Here is a 22478-nt window from a genome sequence, read left to right as displayed (position 1 = left end):
ATAAGGAGGCATTACGATGACAGGTTGTCCGTAAAAAGTAGAATCTAGAGGCATTCAAAAATATTTGTAAAAACATCTTGTGTAAAATGGCACAGGTATTCTGCAGGGTCAGAAGGGTAGGTCCGCTCCCCAACACTATTCCAACACAGCGCACAGCAGCTGCCCGTCGTTAAGTCTCCCCGCGCCAGCACTCGGCGCCCGTCACTCCAACATTCACAACAGTACGTCCTCTCCATTTACTCAAGTCACTTTGCTAAACGCAGGTCTAGTTGATCTCAAATCCGAGCTCTCTGTTCTGCCTCTGTGGCTACAGAGCAAATTCTCGGTTTAGAAAATGTATCACTGAACTGGTATTTTATTCAACCCAATATCATATAATATAAAAAGAATCAATTACTTGCTCAAAAATGAGCCAGTAGCTGGGAATCGGAAATCTATGTAATTGAGAGTTTCTCCTTGAAGGGTGAAAAGACATGATCAGTAGAAATGTGTATTCTCAAAGAAACGTTATGGACATGCCTAAAACTATGCAATAAATGGTAATCAGGCTGTTTTCTTTCAAATTGCCCTTTTATCCTAAGTTGTTAGCCCTTTCCTTACTTCCTTTTTCTTCTCATTAAGTGTATATCCTGTAAATTTTCTGACGCTTCAAGACCAGGGATGAAATACAAAGCAAAAAGCAGCACAGGCAGGCCCATCTGGATAAAAGATTGTCAAAAAAAAAAAAATAAGCCAGATACCTTTCTGGTGGCAGCGATATCCGAGAGTGAGGTTGATGACACTGAGTCCACTTGGAAAAGATCCACCAGCGTCAAAACTACCAAGAAAAATATTAAACAGGACACCAAAACACTTTCCCCTTCCCACTGAGTGTTTATTTTATAGCTTTTGCATCAGGTAATCAACTGAAACACTTCAACAACAGAAAGCTGGCAGAATGTTAAGGAAAAGGAACCATTATCTCTCCAGCAGATGTGACAAAATGGTTTCAAGTTGGAAACAGTGTTGCATAAATGAATCAACTGAATGGGGGAGGGGAAGGAGAGAGAGCAAGGAGTGAGCATCTTCCAACACGGACTGCGAGGGGGAAAAGGCACTGTTTAGCTGTTTGTGTATTTATAAACTAAAATTCAAAATATACAATCCATGTTTCTCCCAGTTACATTCAACACTGCTTTAGAGATGCTCACCCACCTCTCAATGGAAAGCTACAGAAGCTGCCTGTGAAATCAGACAGACAGCACCTGTGTCTAAATCATAGGCTTACCAGTATTGTGTTTTAAAGAGATCATCACCATCGGGGGGCCTTTAATAAATAGTACTGCAAAGGTCACAAAGCTGCGTGAACTTAAATTATAGGATCAATCTGACTAACTGATCACCCATTTCAATCTCTCAAATTCCCACTCCAGGAAATCAGAAAGCAAGCTCCACTCCAGAGGCACTGAATTGGCAGCACAGCTGACGCAGGGCTGCTTTTCCCCTCCAAAGGCTGCTGAGCAGCAGTTTAGCTGGCAGCAGACAGCAGCTTTGCATAGGGTAAATGGATGCAAAATTTAACAGCAATTGCCCTGCTTCCTCTCAAACTAAATAGCACTAATTTATGAAGAGGCGAGTTTTCAAGTCGCAAACTGGAAGCACCACCTGGGCCTCTTAAAGACAAACTTCCCAAAAGGTTACAGTACTGAGTGCTTCTCATAATTAAGGATTCGAGGACCATAGGTGTATTTGACGATGATCGCTGGGAAAACCCCAAATACGATGGTTTACACAGATGTTCTCTATGTAGAAATTAAATATAAATTAAAATACCAGCTATGCATTTGGGAACCAGCCTTTAGTTAAATTCTCTAGTGCTTTTAGAACTTTTATTTCATTTTATTAGAAAAAAGAGAGAATCATTGTCTACAAACTATTTTCTTTCTAACTATGCAAATACAATGAGCAAATCATCTGCAATATCAAAATACTGTTTGTAAATCACTGATGGCACCAACAACTTTAGGAATTTTCAATAGGACATACATAGAGAAAGAACAACAGTAGATTTCAAATTGTAGGCATTAAAACTGAATTTTAAGAATAGAAAATAAAATTTAAAGTTTAAAAGTCAGTAAATTCAAGTTCTCTGATTTTCAAAAATTTTAAACCCAATCATCAGGAATTCAGAAGTACCCAATATGTTCATAGTTGCACAAATGAGTGTGGATGATAGAAAAGTAATCCCCATGCAATATCTTAAGTGTTGCTATCGGATATATTTAAGTGATACTTTACAGATTAAAGCTGGGTAAAATCCAAATGTATCCTCCCCAACACATTTTAAAATAGTCACAATAATTTATCAACAGTTGCCATTTCACAGCAATTAGAAAACAGGAGTTGATACAAGTTGAACAAAAATGTACTTTTTCCTCTTTTAGGAAATAAACATATATAGATATATATACACACACATACACACATAACATCATCTTTTGAAATTCAAAGTGGTTGATTTGCTTTTGTATTATTAAAAAAAAAAAATTCCCTATGATCAAAATACTGAAAAAGCGCAAAGGCTAAAAAACGAAAACCACATTTGCCATTTTAAAAAAATACATTATTGTCTCAGTGGTTCTATATATTTGATTACAAAGTTAGGTATTACAAGGACTCTGCACGTGCAGACTCCTAGGGCCGCATTGGACCAGATGGAATTAAATCTAACCCTTTCTCAGCCTCCAGGAAGGATACTCCTAACCCACCCTAAAAGATGACAGAATAAGCCCCTATTCTGTTAAACTGGGAAAGAAAACATGCCCACCTGGAAGCAATCTAAGTTATGAAAGTTTATGAATCTGTGGGAGAGAAAATCTGGATCAGAAAGCTATTCTTTGGATATAAGTTAGGAGCTTTTGGAAGTATATAAACTCTTTTAGGCCACGAGAGTACAGATTCAAAATGATTTCTCCATAAATAACGATCTCTCTATTTCGGGGGTTGGTAAGCTACAACCCCTGGTCCACATCTGGCATGTCACCTGCTTTTGTAATGACGCTTTACTGGAAAATAGCCATCTCATTCACGTATGTTGTCTATGGGTGCGTATGTATTAAAATGGCATCGTTGAGGAGCTGTGCCAGAGGCCACGTGGCCCGCAAGGCCTAAAACATTTACTCTCTGCACCTTTACAAAGTTAGTTCCCTGACTGCCTGACCTGGTGCACTCTGTGCTACTCCAGTTTCCTAGGAGTTAATTAATGCCCCTCAGGGAGATTGCAGCCTGTACTCCAAGAATGACCTACATACTGCGGCTCCTTAGCAGATAAATGTCAAACGCCCCACCCTGAGGTGCTGCTTTACTTATGGGCAAGGAGAGAATTTGTATATATTTTCAACAAATATCCGTAAAAGTTAATACACAGAAAAAAGAAAGCTGAATATGAAAAGTATGCCTGTCAATGTTCTCTTAATATTTTCCTATCACTGGGGGAAAGGGTATGAAAATGATTCTGTCAACTTCCCTGACCTTTTCTTTAAATTTGTTAGTAAATGTTTTTTTATAAGTAGTGCTCCCTCCTTGCCTCCCATACAATTAATAACCTTGAAAGCAACCTGCCTAAAATGCTTACATGGTTTGGTGAGGCCTTGTTTGGGAATATTTACTTAAACTATACATATTAAAGATTATTCTTTTAGAAAAATGTCTGTAAAATTCTTTACCTCTGTCCCTCTAAGAAGGGGAAGAAGGTAAAGAATGCCCAGAGAAATTAAACTCTGCAAAATATACCTTAAAAAACAGAGGTATAAAATAGTACCATTTCTGAACGGCAATGTGAAATAAAAAGAGAAAACTCTTCCAAATCTGAAGAACAAATGCCCCCTGCCCCGAGTCAGCTAATGAAGTCTTTTTCAAACAGGGAACCTCCTGAACTCAAGCAGCTGCTCCTGAATCTTTAAGAATTCACAGGTGTGTCACATTTCAATAGTTGAAACAGGGAAGATAAAACATTGAGAAGATATTTATCAAACACAAATTTATATCAATATTAAATTTTTTTCAACCAGCTTGTAAGTGGACTTTTCTCTTTCTTTTTAAAAAAACAAATGGTATGAAACTATAGGTTAAAGATGTTTCCATAATACCTTACATTTATACAGCGCTTTACAATTTCCAAAGTGCCTTCACATCCCATCTGGTTTAATCCTCACAACACCCCTGCGAGGTAGGGAGAGCAGGTACTATTACCCTCATTTCGAAATGAGGAAATTGAGGCAAAAATAGGTTAAGTGACTTACCCAAAATCACACAGCTGACTAGTGGCAGAGCCAGGACCAGAAATCAAGCTTTCTGATTCCTTGTTGTCCAGTACTCTTTCCACTATAAATACTGCCCCCAATTATGAACAATGTACTCTGTATAAAAATCGAAAGGTTATTAAAGTTAATTTCAGTGATATCTTAAAGTTAAATGAGAAATACAAGAACAGTAGGTCTGATGGTTTTACTTGATATAATAAAATTGGTGCAAAACCACTTTTGTCTAATTACTCATACCTTTTGGTCCAAATACATAAAATATGCAATATTTACAGCATTTTCCTTTTTTTTTTTTTTTTTTGTAAATGCAATGCTTTAAAACACATTATAAAGCACCGTAGTAAAAATAGTCTACAAGTAAAAGTACAGAAGTAGGAAAATCCTACCCACCACAGCTCACTAATGGAGTTATAATATAGAGTCACCGGTACCTGTTTACAGCTTTACAAATAACCCATGGAGAAACAAATACAAAACTGGCTTTTTTTTTTATATTAATGTGTGGAAGCCTTAACTAAAATGTCAATGTTCTTTGAAGCATCTCCCCAATCTTAGATACTGGGGAGACAGGAATGAGAAATACTGCCTTGACTTTTTACAGTATTAGTACTACTTTAAATTGGTTTTTAACATGAATGGTAATTATATTTAAAGGAAATTAACATGACCTACATAAACAAGGGCAATTCCAACTACAGTAGAGACACTTCCTAGCAAACATGATCAAACATTCCAATAAATTTCATGAGAGGCGATTCACAAAACAAAGCACACACTGCCCAACAGTAGTAACACTGCTCAGTAGAGCTGCGCAGCCCAACCCTCCAAGTGAAGGCAGAGAAGCAAATGGATTCATCTTTATTCATGAATTAAGTTGAAAATTTAATGGTTAGTTGAAAAAATTGCTTTATCAAAAAACAGAGTATCAGAACTTTTTCTGAGATCGTATTTAGCCTTTTGATTAGAACTGCTATGTGTTTATTTTAGGGGATATGTAGGTTTTTCCCAGGCAGGAGGTTATAACTCCCACCAAAATTTAACCGGGAAAAAAACACACACAAAAAGAAAACAAAAGGTTGAAACTTAAACTTCTCAGACTACTGACGTACCAGCCAGCACCTACTTCCTTGGTGTCGATGTCCGTTTCCTAACCTGGCTCAATACGAACCATGGAGCTGAGAACGAAGGTGAAGACAGGGTCAGAGTTTCAGTTCAAAAATCGAAGAGTCAGGCCTCGTCCTCAGTTCGATTTGGGGTAAATCTTTTCGTAGAAAAAGTTCTGCGCGAGGACGTACAGGTCCCCGTCCTTCTCTCGCACGGCGTGGGCCCTGATGAACTGGAACTGCTCCAGGGCGAATTCATAGAACTCGTTCTCCATCTTCCAAACGTCAGACTGCTGCAGCTTTGCGATGGTTTGCTTAGTGGGGAGCTTCTTCTCCGTGGTTTTCCTAAGATGAGATTTCTTTCCTACTTACAAGGGAAAAATAGAAAAGGTAAAAAATTCTAAGAGCACGCAAAAGATCAATGCTTCTTCGTTTGAAGAGATGGTTTAAGTTAACATTGAAGGACGGGTGACAACTGTTTCATATTGTTATCACTCAGGCAAGAAAACCAGTGCCCTAATCATACTGAAGCTGTGATCAGTCCCCTGTCATACACTGTCAAACAGGACAAGCAAGGGCTGCCAGTCCTGACGTGTAGGCTGTCACAATCATGCTGTATTCTCAGGAGCTCTGGCTAGTTCATTTCGGAAAATATGATAAAATACCTATTTTCAAGCTTAATACTAATTTTTCATTACCTATACTCTATATAACTATGTTAGAAACGAGGACATATGTATACGCTATAAAAAAAAAGTTCCTATGACTATATCTTACCAGAGAATGGCAAAAACAAACAAAACCACCCAAATCAGACAGGACCAGCACATCAGTTGCAGATGTGAAATACTGCTGAGGCTACACTCTTAGGAGGATTAGACCAGACACATACGGAGGTCATCGCCAAAGTGACTGAGTCCTACTGTCCACCTCTGCTCTAAACGGCATTACGCAGGTCTCAGGGCGGAACACAGTCATAATGTTTGGTATCCAGAATTATAAAATATTACATATTTCTGCCCGGCCGGGCGTGGCTCAGCAGTTGAGCATCGACCTGGAATCCAGGCGATTGGGGTTCGATTCCCGGTCAGGACACAAGCCCCAGTTGCGGGCTCGATCAATGACTCTCTCATTATTGATGTTTCTCTCTCTCTCTCCCCCTCTCCTTTCCTCTCTCTGAAATCAATAAAGATATATTTAAAAAAAAAAAAAATTACACATTTCTGAGGCTAGTTCTATAGTTTGTATGTTTCCACTATTCCTATAATACCTACTAATTATCACCTAATACACGTTCATTCATTCAAAAAATATTTACTGAACACCATCTGTGTGCCAGGAATTGTTTTGTATTGAAAATGGTGAGGAGAGGCAGGCAATTTTCCTGCCTTTCTGGAGCTATTTCTTGTACTTTACTCAAGAAACTCCAAATCACACGTATTTCTCCATTCGCAAACAAAGAGAGTAAAGGAGAGCTTACAAAGAAACCCATCGTGTATATACCTGTGCGGTAGAGTTCTGTAGCACCCCTGAAGAACCGGGGCAGAGCTGCCTCCAATAGCATGATGAAGTCTTCAAGCTCTTCAGTAACTCCCACCAGAAAGTATTCATTAACTAGGTTATACTTGGCTTGATCCATAGCCCACCTGCTTCCCACATTCCTGAAACCAAGAAAAGAAATTAAGAACCTGGTTGTTCAATTTGCTAAGTATATTTGATGTCTTCTCATCACTATATATTATGGAAAAAAACAGATAAATACATGTCCATCCAAAGCCTAAACACTTTTATTAACATCCTCTGGGAGGCGCCCCTGTTTTTAATTTCCTTTGCCTTTATCCCCAGTTTCTGCTCGACTATGTAGTGCAAACTCAGACTTTTCAGTTAACTTAATATTAACAAAGTCTAGTTTAAGGGCAGTTTTAAAAAAAAAAGTATATATATTACATATATTTCTCTTATCTGATTTAGTGTGAGTGCATTTAATTTTTTTTTACTAAACTAGCTTCGCTCATTTCAAAAGCTATCTAGTAAGGTCTAAGCAATTTGTTTAGTGCTTATCTTAATTTAATTTGTGAGCTTAGGTTTTTCTGTCATTTCTGAGCAACAGAAGATAAGAAATGGCACTGCCAGGAACCTTTCATTTTTTTCATTGTCAGCTAATGGCTGTTAATAGACTTGGCTGTAAATAAACTATACTTTACAGTTCTTTTCAGCACTGACATTCCCTAACCCTAATTTCAGCTCTGTCTTTAAGCAGCGTGATAGTGAACTGGTGACTTTACCTTTCTAGCTCTGTTTTCTCAGCCACTAAAAAGCTGTGGTGAGGGGTGAGGAGAATAAATTAGTTTATTTCTAAGGTCCCTTCCAGTTCTATGAATCTGTAAAACATAATTAAGAAGTTCAGTTAAAATCTCCTCAATAATGCCAATAGAGCAACACTCTTTATTGTTCTAAGGAGGAGGTTGGCAAACTTTCTATAGAAGGTCTGAGAGAAAATATCGTAGGTTCTGCAGGCCAGGTTGTCTTGGTCACGATTACTTAATTCTGCTCTTGCAGCATGAAAACAGCCACAGACAATAAGTAAACAAATGAATGTGGCCATGTTCCAATAAAACTTCATAAATACAGGTGATGGGCCAAATTTGGTCTTCAGGTTGCAATTTGCCAATCCCTGTTCTAAGAAAATGATTAAAAACTAAAACATTCTTCCTATGCTTCCAATTCTTCTTATGCTATTATTATACTTTGATATAATCTATTGTGTAGGACTTTACAGTTCATAGTAATCAAATAATCTCAAATAATGAAGAACAGAAGGCCTTCCTTACATCTCACAGTTTTAAGAAAGATACTAACTTTCCATGTGTTCCTGTTTTTTCCAACTTTTCCTATGAAAATTATTGATTAGATCAAATGAAGACATACCATTATTTTTAAAAACTGAAAACTCAGCACATTCAGAGGAAATAAACTCTTTATAAAAGATAAAATCTTTATTTTCTCCTCATGTTCATTAGCAGACTAAACCACAACCATAACTGTCTCTCCAGTTCAAAATCAGTTTAACAGTAAAACCAGGTGAAAAATGTACCCAGTCCTACTTGATCTAACATGAACGGCTAACACAGTAAGCTTAGGGGAAAATGTTTAGAAACGATCCCTGACCTCTAATTAAGAGCTCTGCTGGAACACAGCCAAACATGTAAAACTAAAAAACAAAAAATTCAAAAACCAGCATCTGAGGAAACATCGCTAGGATATTTATATATGAAGAATCTTTTTAAAGCACTCATTTCCTCATACCTAACCCCTGACCAGCACATTCACGTTTGTGAAATACCGATTACAAAGATAACGAGGAAGATTAAAATTTAAGCGAACTTTCTCTCCCTACCAGCATTCCGAGCTGTGGCCGCAGAAGAAGGGGATCTGAAGCCAGAGCTTCTCGGGAGCACAGTCCGAGCCGCCCTCCGCTACACACTCATCAAAGGTCTGGAAAGAAGACAGAGCAGCACACGTGAGCCATAATCCCAAGTCTCACCTGCAAAATATCTTAATGTGGCACATTATTAAGTAAATGGGTGGCAGTGGCTACCATTCGCTGAGATACTGAACTAAAGGGATAGGCAGGTTACGAACACGTACCTGCGATGCCGAGGAAAATTAAACATGGATTTTTCTCACGTTTTTGTTTTATGCCAATGTTTATATGAGTTATTTTACTATATAAATGAAAACCCCTCAGGTAAAAATGTGTCCTTGAAAATAAGTACTGGATTTTATGTTAAACTCGTGCATTTATACTTTCTAATCTCTTACTAAAGGGTAATTAAATAAAAACAAGGCTAAAAAACACACACAAAAAAACAAGGCTAAAGATACTATCATTTCTTTATAATAATTTGATTACAATCATTTGTGAAATAATCATTTGAAAAGAATATAAAGTCGGACTACATGGAAGTCTTTTCTCCTTTTCTCATTAAAATAAGCTAACTCACTGTACAAAGCAGAATGACCCCAGATCCTCATGACTTGCATGCCTTCCTCTCCAAATGCACCTGACTGAAGTAATTAAAAGGGAAAGTGACTCACAGCCTCCGTATCTAAAATCACTGTTTCACTTTCTTGAGCACTTCCCGTCTGTCACAGGCATTTACCAGTAGGTGTTATCCGCCTGACATGATGTGATATTGAGATACCAGAGAACAAACCTGGGGGCTGTGGCTGCTGAAGTGAGGCATCTACCAATCCCACCTAGCAGTTCTGAGCAGAAAGAGTCCTTGCCCAGAGTCCAGGATCCTGAGTTTCTAGACCCGGGTTCCTTTGTTTTAGAAGCTGAGCAGCTACTCTAACTAATTCACATACCAAATGTTTTATTAGACAATACAAAAGTAGAAAAGTAGTTTGGGTGTTCACCTCCTTTATGGTTCCTTCTTCTTATTTGGGGGAGGCGTTTTGCTCCCATCAGCTAAAAGAAACGACCCAAAGATGGGACGGAAGATGTGGAGGAAAAAACAAAACAACTATGAATAATAAAAAATTGCTGAACATACATGAGTGTGTCGGATCTTAGTATATAAAAGAAATTCTCCCATTTCTATATAAATACTTGAATAAAGTAAAACAAGTATTTCCTAGTGAGAGAAACCAAATGCAGACAACTCGATATCATTTTTACTACATACAACTTGATGACTCAATCTGCTGAGATCTTAAATTAAGATAAACTGATGGGCTGACTCCAACAGTGACATCAGCACCTGGGATTCTCTATTTATGTCACAGAGGACTGTCACTTGGACGCCTGGTCACCAAACATTTCCTGCTTATTTGCTAACTTCTATTAGCCTACTCCTTACATTTTGGTCACATTTCAGAAATAGGATTTTTTATAAATAAGCATTTTTCTCTTATAAAACTTCAAGCCCTTAAAATAAAACACAAAAACAAGTGAAATAAAAAACTTCAGACTCTTTTCGCCCACAAAAATCACCAGAGAAACAAAAAGTTAGGATTAGCTTTCTCACTTAAAGACCATTTATGGTTTTTAGAAAGAGCAATTCTTTGTGAACCAGACACAAATGTTTTTAAAAGCATGAAATATCAAAATATTCCTGAGACCATTTAGATTATTAATTTAGATATTTAACTCCTAAAATTGAAGGTTAAAAAAATCAAACAAAATTTGATGCCTGGTGGTAATGGCAATTATATTTACATTAAACCCTCTTCTGCAAATAATTTTGCTTCATACTTTATATAGAAAACTGAAGCTAAGCATGAGCTCCCTCAATTTCCTGCTTAGATAAAAGTTTATCTGCATCTGCAGCCCCCTACTGCCCTCAGCTTTAAAGAGACATTTCCTTCTCCTATCTTTGAACACCATTCTCACCCCCTTCTGAGACCCTGCTCCACCGATTTCTCTCCAGTTCCTTGTAGGATCACCCCTTGCTGTCTTCAGATAATATTAATATGCCCAAGTGCCTATCATCTTAAACATTTCCTGATTTTTTTTTATTCCTTTCAAAGCCAAACTTCTATTTCAAGAGTAGTCTTTCCTCAGGGTCAGTCTTAACTTGTCTCTCAGTTGCTTCTCAACCCTTTGGATTCCTCCTGAACGCCTTTCTCTGATATCCCTAATGGACTTGGCCCATTGACAAGTGGAAGGGACAGATTTCAATCCTCAATTCACTAACCTCTCTGCAACTGAAATTATTTTCCTATCCATTTCAAGAACTTGCCAGGCCTGTCTTCTGATCCTCCAACACCAGCCTCCTTGGCATGCTGTTCTTCATCTGCCTCCTCTAAATGCTGGCATTGCCCAAAGCTACATATCTGCACCCCCTTCTGCTTCGTCCTATTTCACTTGGACCTCTTTTCATACTCTATGTGTCCCCAAGTGCCACGTCATTCAGTCCCTTGTTTCAGCTCCCACCTAATGTTGGTGACTCTCAAATCTATGATTTGGTTCAGACCTATTTTTTGATGCACAATTTTTAGTGGATACCTCCACCTACTTATACATGACTAAAAAATAACATCCAATTTCATCTCTTTCTTCAACTCCATTATAAATGACTCTTCTGTTTTCTCTCTTCTAGAGAAAGAAACCACCTATGGTTCAATGAGAAACCTGGGAAGAAGGCAGTTCAGGGCTGACTCTGAGTCACACACCTTTTACTGAGATAGAGAAAACTGGTCTACCAAGAAAAGTTACCGAACTTGTAAATATGTCAACTGCAAAAGATATTGCATTGCTTTCCTGTGGTGTTTTTTACATCTAAAATACTTTCTAAGCAAACAGCAAGTTCTTAAATGCCTTTGTGAGACAGAATAGTAAAATTCATGTTCAATAAGCAAACCATTGTCAGGGAATGGTGAATTGCTAAGGACTACGGAGGCAGTATTCTGTAAGCAATAGTAAGATCAGGTAGTGCCAAGTATGGTTTCTTCTCAACCTTATTTACTAGCTTTTATAAATTACTCTATATTTTTAGGTAGTGTAGTTTAAATTCATTATAATTCCTATAGCTGTTAATAAGCCTAGTTAATTGAAAGAAAACCAAAAAGCAAATTGGCGTAGGAACTGGGATCTCTGGGACCAATGAGTACTGATTCTTCCTTAGATTGTTGTTATTTAGAGCACATAACTATTTACTCTTCCCATAACTATACACCCCCCTTATGTTCTGTTAATAATAATTCATAAAAAGTGCTTAATAATCTACAGGGCAGTACAAAGGTAAAAATCACACAAAATATATATTTACATATTTAGAGGATGTGAGTGATGAGATTTGTTGGTACAGTTAATATTATTTGGAAGCCATTAGGAAGGCCTATGCTGAGAGAAGGGCATGGAGACAAACTAGGGCTATGCAAACTGAGTATTTGGTAGACTTCCTCAGAATGAACAAAGTGTGCCTGTCTGTCACTTGAAAGAAACACCTGACAGTGTTAGTAACCCAGCAGTTATCAGTTGCAGCTGTTTTTGCCATCAGGTGACATTTGGAAATGTTTGAAGACATTTTTAGTTCTTACAAGAACTAAAAGCCACCATAAGCTTGACTGTTTCCCAATATTTAAAGACCTTTCTGATGAGATCAGTGGTAATATTAATCAATGTAAATTTTCAATATTGTATAATAAAATGTGTCAACATTTGGAAGGTCCACATAACTCAGTTAACTAATATGATCCAAATGACCAATGCATGATATTACAAAATTAAGCTCAGTTACAAATCCATCCAGAGTCCAAAATATATCAATGTTAATGTAGCAGAATATCATGGTTCACTGCTATGGCTTCAGATTCTACATTTCAACAACTTTAAGAAACTACTAGTTGTCAAGTTTTAGTGTAGTATTAAAGAGGAAGATCTATGATTTTCTTAAAAGGCTAAAATCCTCCCTTTTCCAATTAAATATCTGTATAAAGCTGGTTTTTCTTTTAAAATTTATCTTTATTGTTGAAAGTATTACAGATGCCCCTTTTTTGTCCCCATTTCAATAAAAAAAACTGGTTAAACTGACTGGTTCAGCAGCAGATATGAGAAACCAACTCTCTACTTTAAGCTAGATATTTTTTAAATTTGCAAAAATGTAAGATGCCACATTTTTTGAAAATGGTTATTTGCATTAAAATATTTATGTTATCATATGATGGGTTTCCTACTGTACTGTTATTTTTAAGTTAACTAATATTTTTTAAAGTTCTCATTTATTGGTAAATTAACTGATATTGGTAAATATCAGTAGATATAACCTACATAAAACAAAAGTTCTTTGGTGATCCTCCATAATTTTATTAAGAGTAAAGGAGTTCTGAGACTAAAATGTTTGAGGACCATTGATTTCTCTATATAGTTTTTCAATGCTGACATTTGGATTATTTAATATCCCTATTTTCCAGGTACTGGACAGAGATTAAATTAAGTAGAATTCTAGTTATAAAATAGGAAAAACAGAGTATTTAAAATCTCCCCAATAAAATAAATTGTGTTCCTAACAAGATCAACTGAAAGCTTTCATAGGTGTAAATGCCTAAAACGTATTTGTGTGAAGTGTAAACAGAGAGCAGCTTGGTACTGCAGTTTAAAACATAATGGCTGCTATGAGTGCTGAACTGAATATTGTCTAATCTGCTTCAAACTATCACTTGAGGTGCATACAATATACAATTTCATGAAAATGAAACCATTTCAAGTTATTTCCTACATCTTTATAGCCACCTTTTAATCCCTATTTATCTTCCATTTTCAAAATGTTAACCCTGCCATTTTCAAAAATGTTATATGCTATGCAGTCTTATCAACATTACAGACGTGAGTTGATTAATGAAAACTCTTGCAAGTTAAAGATATTATGGAATTATTTGCAATAAAACATCATCATTGAACTCACTGGGACCCAGAATGTTACCAACATTTGTGTCATAAGAAATAAGCCAAATTAATAAAATTGTGTATGTCTCAATTTAAGAATGAAAAGGTCCATTTTGTCAATCATAAAACAAAGGAATTTTCCACTTTAATAAAGCATTTATAGATGGCCCTGTCTTCATGAGAATTAAGGTAATGTAACAGTATTTTGCTGATATTACTACTATTACATCTAAATCAATAGGTGTATCAATATGTATTTTATAACGACATTAAAAAAACCCACACAAGCCTTGTCAACATCACGGCGAAGAATGGTTAAAAGAGCATATCTACCTAACACCTCCAAATATAAAAGAGAAATGATGTTAAATATCTGCTTCTGAGTACTGAATATGCTACTTTGGAATATCTCTCACATAGAAATGTTGAGTAGCATGTTGTATTCCTCCCTCCTTTTTAAAGGGCATAAAGGGGTTAAAACTGAGGTCTGGAGTTAGAGCACTTGGGTTTAAATTTCAGCTAACACTGAGTGAGGTACTTAACCTTTTTGTGCCTCAGTTTCCTTATCTGTAAAATGGAGACAATAACAGCAACTACCCCATAGAATTGTTGTATACGCTGCCTGAAAAAATACATAAAACTTAAAACAGTGCTTGATACACAATAAACACTCAATAAATGTGAGCTATTGTTATTATTATGTTATTATTAAGTATTATTACTATCTGATTCTCCAAACCACAAAACCATGGTATCCAGGGCTGACAATGACAAATGGTGGATATAGGAACCTACCTGACCGCAAACCTTTTTCTTACCAACATTAAAATTGCTTTGGTGGATGGAAGGAGATGGATACACTTACTGAGTAAGAGCTAATGTAAATGATGGGGCTTTAAAAAAGTAGTAAGCATTGAAATGAATTTAGAAATAACTATCAATACATTCTAAAGTACTGGGTCGCAAAAGAGTTATATTAATAGAGTTTATAAAATTTTGCAGAATCTCTATAATAACATAAATACACATATTTTTTAGGAGAGTAAATAATGCTAAGACATCAGTAGACACTAAAATAATGTTTGGTAAGTTATCTGCGTTTGGATTAGTACCTTCTGCCTAAAGTTTTGAGACTAAGGAAAGGAACAGCAATTTCTAGAAACATAAAAAAGTAAACAAAAAATATTGCCTCCTCATGTGACACTGAGGGCACATCTAACTTAGAAAAAAACTGTTAGATGTTAAGTGTTCTAATACATCAAGTATCATCCCTACTTTGGTAACACTTTAGAACTAAAAGGTGCAGAATTCACCCATTCAGCCATTTGTTAAGCACATACGGATGAACAAGGCCCTATGCTAAATACCGGGAAAACAAAGATGAATGAAATAGAGCCCCTGCTTTAGGAAGTTTACAACCTCCTGGAGAAGATATATATGTAAACAAATAATTCAAGTATCACAAAATAAATGCTTGAGAAAGAGACCTGAATGGAATGCTCTGGGAGCCTTGAAAGGGACATGACTAACTGCCTGGGTGGGCACTCAAAGGTAACCTTTGAGCTGGACCTTAAAGGTAGACAAATTTCCAGAGTGACGAAAAGACATCCCAAATATAGGGAACACCACATGCACAGAAAATAAGAAGTGGTAAGTCTGGAGGGCAGTGACATTTCACGTGGCTAAAGCACTGGGTGCCTCAAAGGAAATGAGGCAGGTCTCAGGTTACATCAGACTGTGTCTCCTATGCCTTGGGCAGCCCTGTGAGCGGTGGGGTTCCGGTAAAGGTGTTCCCCTAGAGGAGTTGACAAATCAGTCTGGGTTTTTAGGAAAACAAGTCTGGTGTTCCTCTGGAGGAGGCACATAAACAGGACACAGCCCACTGCTGAAACTGCTAAGTGAGAACTCTGTTGAACCACTATTCTCTCCTTGTTAAAAAAAAAAAAAAAGAGAGAGAAGCTACTTTAGCAAAACAGTGTCCCTAAACTGCTAAACTGATGATCATCAAGACTAAGAGAAACAAGGTATGTACACAAATACATCATATTAATTAATAATTATGATGGTCTCATAGAATATTATTAATATAATAACTATAATAAAACAACTCTTCAACCTTGCAACAGAAGTAAAATATGTATTTTTTTAATGACAAAAAATAATGTACACTCCAAAATATCAACTATAAGTAGTTCTACTTTTGCTTTTTTATACTTTTGGGCTCTTTTCAAAATTTCTACCTTAAGCAATAGTACATTTATAATTAATAATAAATTTTAAAAGCACACTGTTCATTGCATTTCATAAACGATTATCTTAACAAAAATCTTAAAACTAAAATATTACCTTTTTGTCTCCTTGTTTTCGTCTTCTTAACCCTGGTCTATAATCATCTCCAAATCTCAGAAAGTAATAGTAAGAAACTAGCCTCTCAATAGGGTCCCTTATGACATTAATGTAAATTGGCTTCTTTTTCACACCAAATCTGAAACAGAACAAAAATTTTAAAGGTAAAATTGACACTTCTCTCTGTATTTAGGAGTGTACTGAAACTGTAAGTTTAAGGTATTGATTTTATATGAAAAGAAGAACACGAGTTAATTTAAATAAAAGAAAATATGTGGAGATTAGAAAATACTTTATATTTGTTACAAAAAAGTAAATAAGAATTTAAAAATCATGGCTGAAGATAAAGGAGAGAAGGGAAAATTAAATAAAAAATAATTTAGAATTTTACCAACAAGATTACATAAGACATTTTAATTTTATGTAGTAATGATCTCTCATTTCTAGCTCAGAAAATAATAAATGTTATCAATGGATACAGCATAAGTTCACACAAGTGTGACCATGAGTCTGCTTTCTACTACTGCTGATTTTAAAGACAAGATAAAAGTGAAAGACATGTTTTCAGCATTATTTCCTCATAGAATGAGTTTAAGGAACATGAGGCTATTCCATTAGCAACCTGTGCAGACCCTAGAATTGTCCAGCTAGCTTCTTATTTTATTATCCTCAATTGTCCCAGTCTTGAAACCTTAATGTTATCTTTACTTTCTTCTGCATTTAGTCAGCAAGTCCTTTTGATTTTTTCTTTTGTAGGCTCTCTCACAGATTTGACCTTTCTTTGTTGATGATTCCCTTCCCTTTCACCACTGCCTTCTCCCTAGGTCTCTTGCTTAGACTAGTGCAATGGCCTAGTGGTTTTCTTACATACAGTCTCTTTCTCTTTCAACCTACCTTCCATGCCAATTCTCAACTGATATTCCTAAAGCACTATTTGTTAGATCACTCCTTTTAGAAACCTGAAACAACTCTATGGTTTACGTTGACAAACCCAAACTTACTTGCCTGGCTGTTAATATCTGTTTGCCTTAATGTCTTAGCAACCACCTTAATGATCTAACTTTATTTTCAAATAAGAGACCATTGATCTGTTATAGTTAGGCCTGCCTCTTCTACCCTCCTCCTGTTAATATTTATTATACTGATTCCTATTTCTTCTTACATGCCTTTGCTCATTGCCTTTCTTAACTAGAATGCCATCTTTATTTTTCTATTACATTAATTCACTCAAAAAATGCTTTTCTGTGTACCTAATATATGCCATGCTGTATTCTACTACTAGGGGTGTAGCAGTGAAAAAAAATTCGTTATCCTCTGAAGCTAACATTCTATCTGAGGGAGACAGGCTATAAACAAATAAATATGTCAAATGGCAAAAAGTACTAAGGAGAAAAATAATGAAGTGAAAGGGAATAGGGACTGCCAGGAGAGGTGGGGAGAGGACAATTCAAAATAGGCTTTTTCAGGAAGGAGTCACTGGTGTTATGTGATGAGAAGGGAGCCATGGAAATATCTAGAGGAAAGTGTTCCAGGAAGATGAGACTTCCAAGTATGAAGGCCCTGAAGCAGCTAAGTGCCAGGAAATTTTGAGGAACAGGAAGGAGATCAATCTGGTTGCTGTAGAATCATAAGGGGATATTAACAGAACATGAAAATAGAGAGATGGAGGTGGAGTAGAGGAAGAGCAGATCATGTGGGTCTTGTAGGCCACTATAGGAATTAGGAGGGAGTCCTGAGTTTGCAGAGAAGTGCCATGATATTGGACCTAATGTACAACATAATGCCTATAGTTAACAATACTATATAATATACTGTAAATGAAACCCAGGTTTGGCTGCCTGCCGCAAGGAAAGCTAAACTCATGAGACAGGTGCTGATGAGAAGGAAAGTGGTTTATTCAAGTGCCAGACACTTGAGAAGACAGGAGACTCTCATCCCAAAGCGAATCTCAATATCTCAGTACAGACACAGGTTTTTATAAAGAGGGACAGGGAAAGCAAAAGAAAGAGATCAAGGGGAAGGGGTTGAAAAGTTCTCTATGTGCAGACCAGCACAGTCCATTCCAGTAAGGATCTTGAAATTGGTAAAGCAATGGTCTGGTGTGTGTCATCCTGGTTTTATGGTTGAAGGTCAGCAAATCTCCCAGAGCTGGGATGATTGAAGGTCAGAGTCTGTATCTTTTGGAGTTAGTGCCTAGAATTCTTATACAAACATGCTGTTTATCTACGAGCTACATATTAGTCAGAGTCGATATTTACAGAAACAATGTCAAAAGAATGGTGGGGTGGGTTACAATTCCCACTATTACAATACTTGAAAGTTGCTATGAGAGTCAATTTTAAATGCTCTCACAACAACAAAAAGGTAACTATGTGAGGTGAAGGATGTGTTAACTAACCTTACTGTGGCAAACATTTTACAATATATACATCCATCAAATCATCACATTGTATACCTTAAACTTAAGCAATGTTATATGTCAATTATATCTCAATAAAGCGGGAGGAGGGGGAGGCCACTGGCTGCTTTTTTGGAAGAAACTGTAGAGGGTCAATAAGGAAATCTGGTGAAGTCTAGAACCATTCCTGATGACTTCAGCATACAGTACTATCTGCTTTCATTTCACACCTGTACCCAGGGTCACCTGCAATTAGGAAATTTCACTCTTAGCTTGTTCTAAGTGTTTCTCTTACAAGTCTCTTTTCTCCCCAACATCATTATAAGCCACTTGAAGGTATACAAAGTACTTTACACTTCTTTTATATATTTCACAGAGCCTAGTATATATAAATACTTGCCTACTGATTAGTACTATTTTGAAAGATTAGAAATATCAGCAATCTCTCTTAAAATGGGAATGACATTGAGATTATTTTTCTTCTTTTAACCACTCTTGATACGCTCACAAATCTGTCTTCAGAAACCCTCAATTCAGATAATAGCTTATAACTTAAACTTCCCTTCTTACTAAAATATTTTCCCAAAGGCACTAAAAAGCATATGGCTAAACTAACCAATTTCATATTTTTTCCCTTACTTCTGCCTATTACAAACAATGTCTTACACACAGCTGGCATTCTATAGATGTTTTATACTAAATTCTTGAGCAAATGAGTAGTGAAAAGACACCAGAGACGACAAAAGGCAAGGAGCCCAGATAATTTGATTATTTCAGTGAATTACTGAAAATTAACTGAATAGGAACATCCTAACTTACAAATAGGCTGCACTGCTTTGTAGGTAAAAAGGGGTCAGCTCTCTTGAATTTTAGTCCTCTCATCATTAAATAGTTCTAAGTCAGTAAATTCTTTGTACATATGGAAATATTGAAAACTACACAGAATCCTTTTGCAAAATGTTATTATAATATAACAGTTGTGAGTTGGTTGATCAAAATCTGGTATGCATTTTTTTTCACTGAACAACTTATAAACCTACAAAACCAATAATGCAGTAAAAAAATTTTCACAATTTTTAAAAGAGGAAATAGTACTGCTGCAAATACATGGCATTGTCACACTGGGTATTAGAGCATAAGTTCCATGAGGTTAGGGACTGTTTCCCTCTTGCTCATGGCTTTAGCATTAGTGTTCAGCATGGTGCTGGACACACAGGTGTTGAATATTAGTAGAATTAGGTTGAATAGACTTGTGAATTAGCCACTTACAATGCTTTTCTGTGGGAAAGTGGGGTAGGGAGGCATCAGGAATACCTAGTTGCTACCTTAACTGAGAGAGCTGAGAGTCTTATAAAAGGAATCTACAAGAAAGGAAAAACACGGGATAATGGAGCAATGACACCATTCTTAAAACTGTGGTTCCCTGGGAACCGCCTTTAACCTCTCCATTATTAGCTATGGACCAGCTCTGAGCATTTCCTTGGGAATTACCTTCTCCCAGGAGACCATCTCCTACCAAGCTTCCTCTTTCCTCCTTTCCCCTTAGGTACTGAAATGTGGAATGAACAGCAATTCTAAGTAGCAGTAAAAAGGGGATATGGCACTTTATAAAATTCTTCTTGCTACTGAGGAAATGATTTTCTGGGGCATGCCTTTGGGTGACATTTATATGTATGATTTTAATAAGATACTGTGTGAACTTATTCAGAAAATGGATATGAATTATTATTTATAAGTTAGGGTATGGTTATATAGACACGGAAGCAAAAGATTATAACCTAACATAGGCATGATAAAAATAGCATCTGGGCCATTCAGCTCAGCTGGTTAAAAGCAAGCACCCTTTTAGGTTTGTAAGTTTAATTCTTTTGCCAACCAGGTAGTTTTGTACAGGGGGACAAATATGTTCTGTGGTCACAGACTCCACCTTTAACCCTGGCCAGTCATCTGAGCTGCTCCTCAGGAGGGCTCAGGTGAAAGAGCAGAAAACCCATCTTTACTCCAGGAAAATAAATTATTATTGATCTGTTAGAACATGATCTTCCTGGGAAAAGTACAACATATTTGGTAGGAACATGTGATGTTATATAAGGATCAAAAGGGGAAAAGTACAATCTGAGCAGCAGGTTGGTAAAAAGACATTTTAGGAACCTCACTCTTACATGTCAGCATATGTGGTATGGCAAAGCAAGGAACACACACCAGACTCCCGTCTTTACACTACAGTCTTACATAGCTTAGATCAAGAATGGTTAAAAGAACAAGTACATCCTCAGAACATCTGAAGGGAACGTTGTCAATTGGCCAGACAAACCTAAATGGAAGATAATAAAGCTGAAAGAAGGCTGAACAGCCTTTGGGAAGCATTAGGCTTTGACATTTCTGCTTTATACTAGATTTAACATCTCTAGTTAAACAGCAGTTTGACTGAGGACATGGACATCTTATACAAATTCGTTCTGGACTCTCTGAGACCAAAAGGTTCACAGAAACTTCCAAGTCCTTCTAGTGGCAAGTTCCTATTGTCTTGTTTCAAAAACAGTGAATGACAGCTCTGGCTGGGTAGCTCAGTTGGCTAGAGTGTTGTATTCATATGCCAAGGTTGAGGGTTCGATCCCTGGTCAGGGCACATACAAGAATCAACCAATGGAGTGCATAAATAAGTGGAACAACAAATCGATGTTTCTCTCTCAATCAAATCAGTAAATAAAAAAATTCTAAATCCCATAAAAACAGTGAATTACTTGTTGGTATATGTTGGTCCCACTGACGATAATGCTGTGAATAAGTAATATCTTAAAGTAATTATTTATCTCTTAAAATGGGCATCTATCTACTACGCATCTATTAGAATGGCCTCAATTTTTAAAAAAAGGTCTAACAATACCATATGCTGGCAAGGATCAAGGATCAACAGCAACTGGAACTCTTACATACCGTTGCTGACACTGCACAGCAATACAGCCACGTGGGAAAACAGTTTGGCAGCGTCTTACAGAGTTACCAGACACTCCAGCAATCCCACTTCTAAGTTTACCAAAGAGAGATAAGGGCATATATGTCCACACACAACCCATATGCAAATGTTTTGGCAGCTTCACTAATAAGCACCAAAAACTGGAAATAACCCAAGTATCCAGAAACCGCTGAATGGTAGAAACTGTGGTGCATCCATACAACGGAATACTACCCAGTACCTAACTAACTACTGGTAGATACAGGCATCAAACTGGGTGTCAAAAGCGTTATGCATGTGAAAGCAGCCAGACCGAAAGGACTTGGTAACTGATTAGATCCATGTGGTGGAGAAAAGGGTTGTTCAAGATGACTCTAAAGATTTTTGCTAGGATGTTTTCATAAATAAAAATTGGGCAAACTTCCCAGGAGAGAGTGATGGAAGTAAAGACGGAGTCTTGAGTAATGCCTGATTAAGAGTTTCAAACAAGAAGGGCCAGCAGGTTCAAACAGGGAGGAGACGAAAACACCAGGAAGGCAACAGGGTAACTGAAAGAAGACAGAATTTTAAAAGAACAAAAGAACTGTTCTGTGTCAGACACAGAGCTAAGTGCTTCACGTACATTATGGTATTTAATCTTCACAACCACCCATGAAGTAGTTGCATTAATTATCCTCATTTTACAAATGGGGAAACTGAAGATTTGAGGCGATGTGGCTGAGGCCACAGAGTTGGTTAGGAACTGCGTAGATTTAGCTGCAGATATGACTTCAGAGATTGCTCCTGAACAGCCTAGGGGATCAGTGCTGTACAAAGAGCTGGTAAGTACAAAGTCAATAAAAACGCAACTCTCACATAGTGCCTGTAATGATTAAAATTATTCTGTGACATATTTGTTGAAAGTTGTAGAAAACGGTACAAACTTCAACTGGTTCAGCAGAGAAGTAAAAGAGGCAATCTCACATGAATCTACACAGTACTA

General features: G+C 36.9%; 1 protein-coding gene across 2 annotated transcripts in view; it reads right to left on the bottom strand.

Annotated features, from left to right (window-relative positions):
• Positions 1 to 1854: 1854 nt before the first annotated feature.
• The window catches only part of HS2ST1 (heparan sulfate 2-O-sulfotransferase 1), a 150098-nt gene continuing 129474 nt past the window's right edge, over positions 1855 to 22478 (bottom strand). The window contains exons 4-7 of one of the 2 annotated variants that reach the window (XM_016220640.2): positions 16143 to 16281; positions 8802 to 8899; positions 6908 to 7065; positions 1855 to 5771 (exon numbers count right to left, since the gene is read on the bottom strand). In XM_016220640.2, coding sequence (XP_016076126.1) covers positions 5542 to 5771; positions 6908 to 7065; positions 8802 to 8899; positions 16143 to 16281 — 625 coding nt within the window. In that variant the 3' untranslated portion in view covers positions 1855 to 5541. The remainder of the gene's footprint in view (positions 5772 to 6907; positions 7066 to 8801; positions 8900 to 16142; positions 16282 to 22478) is intronic. The other variant, XM_016220641.2, reaches the window with a different exon arrangement.

The sequence above is a fragment of the Miniopterus natalensis genome, chromosome 9 (genome assembly GCF_054644295.1).
Source record: "Miniopterus natalensis isolate mMinNat1 chromosome 9, mMinNat1.hap1, whole genome shotgun sequence".
Taxonomy (NCBI): Eukaryota; Metazoa; Chordata; class Mammalia; order Chiroptera; family Miniopteridae; genus Miniopterus; species Miniopterus natalensis.
Note: the sequence above shows the minus strand (reverse complement) of the source record. Positions and strands in the feature narration are given on the sequence as shown.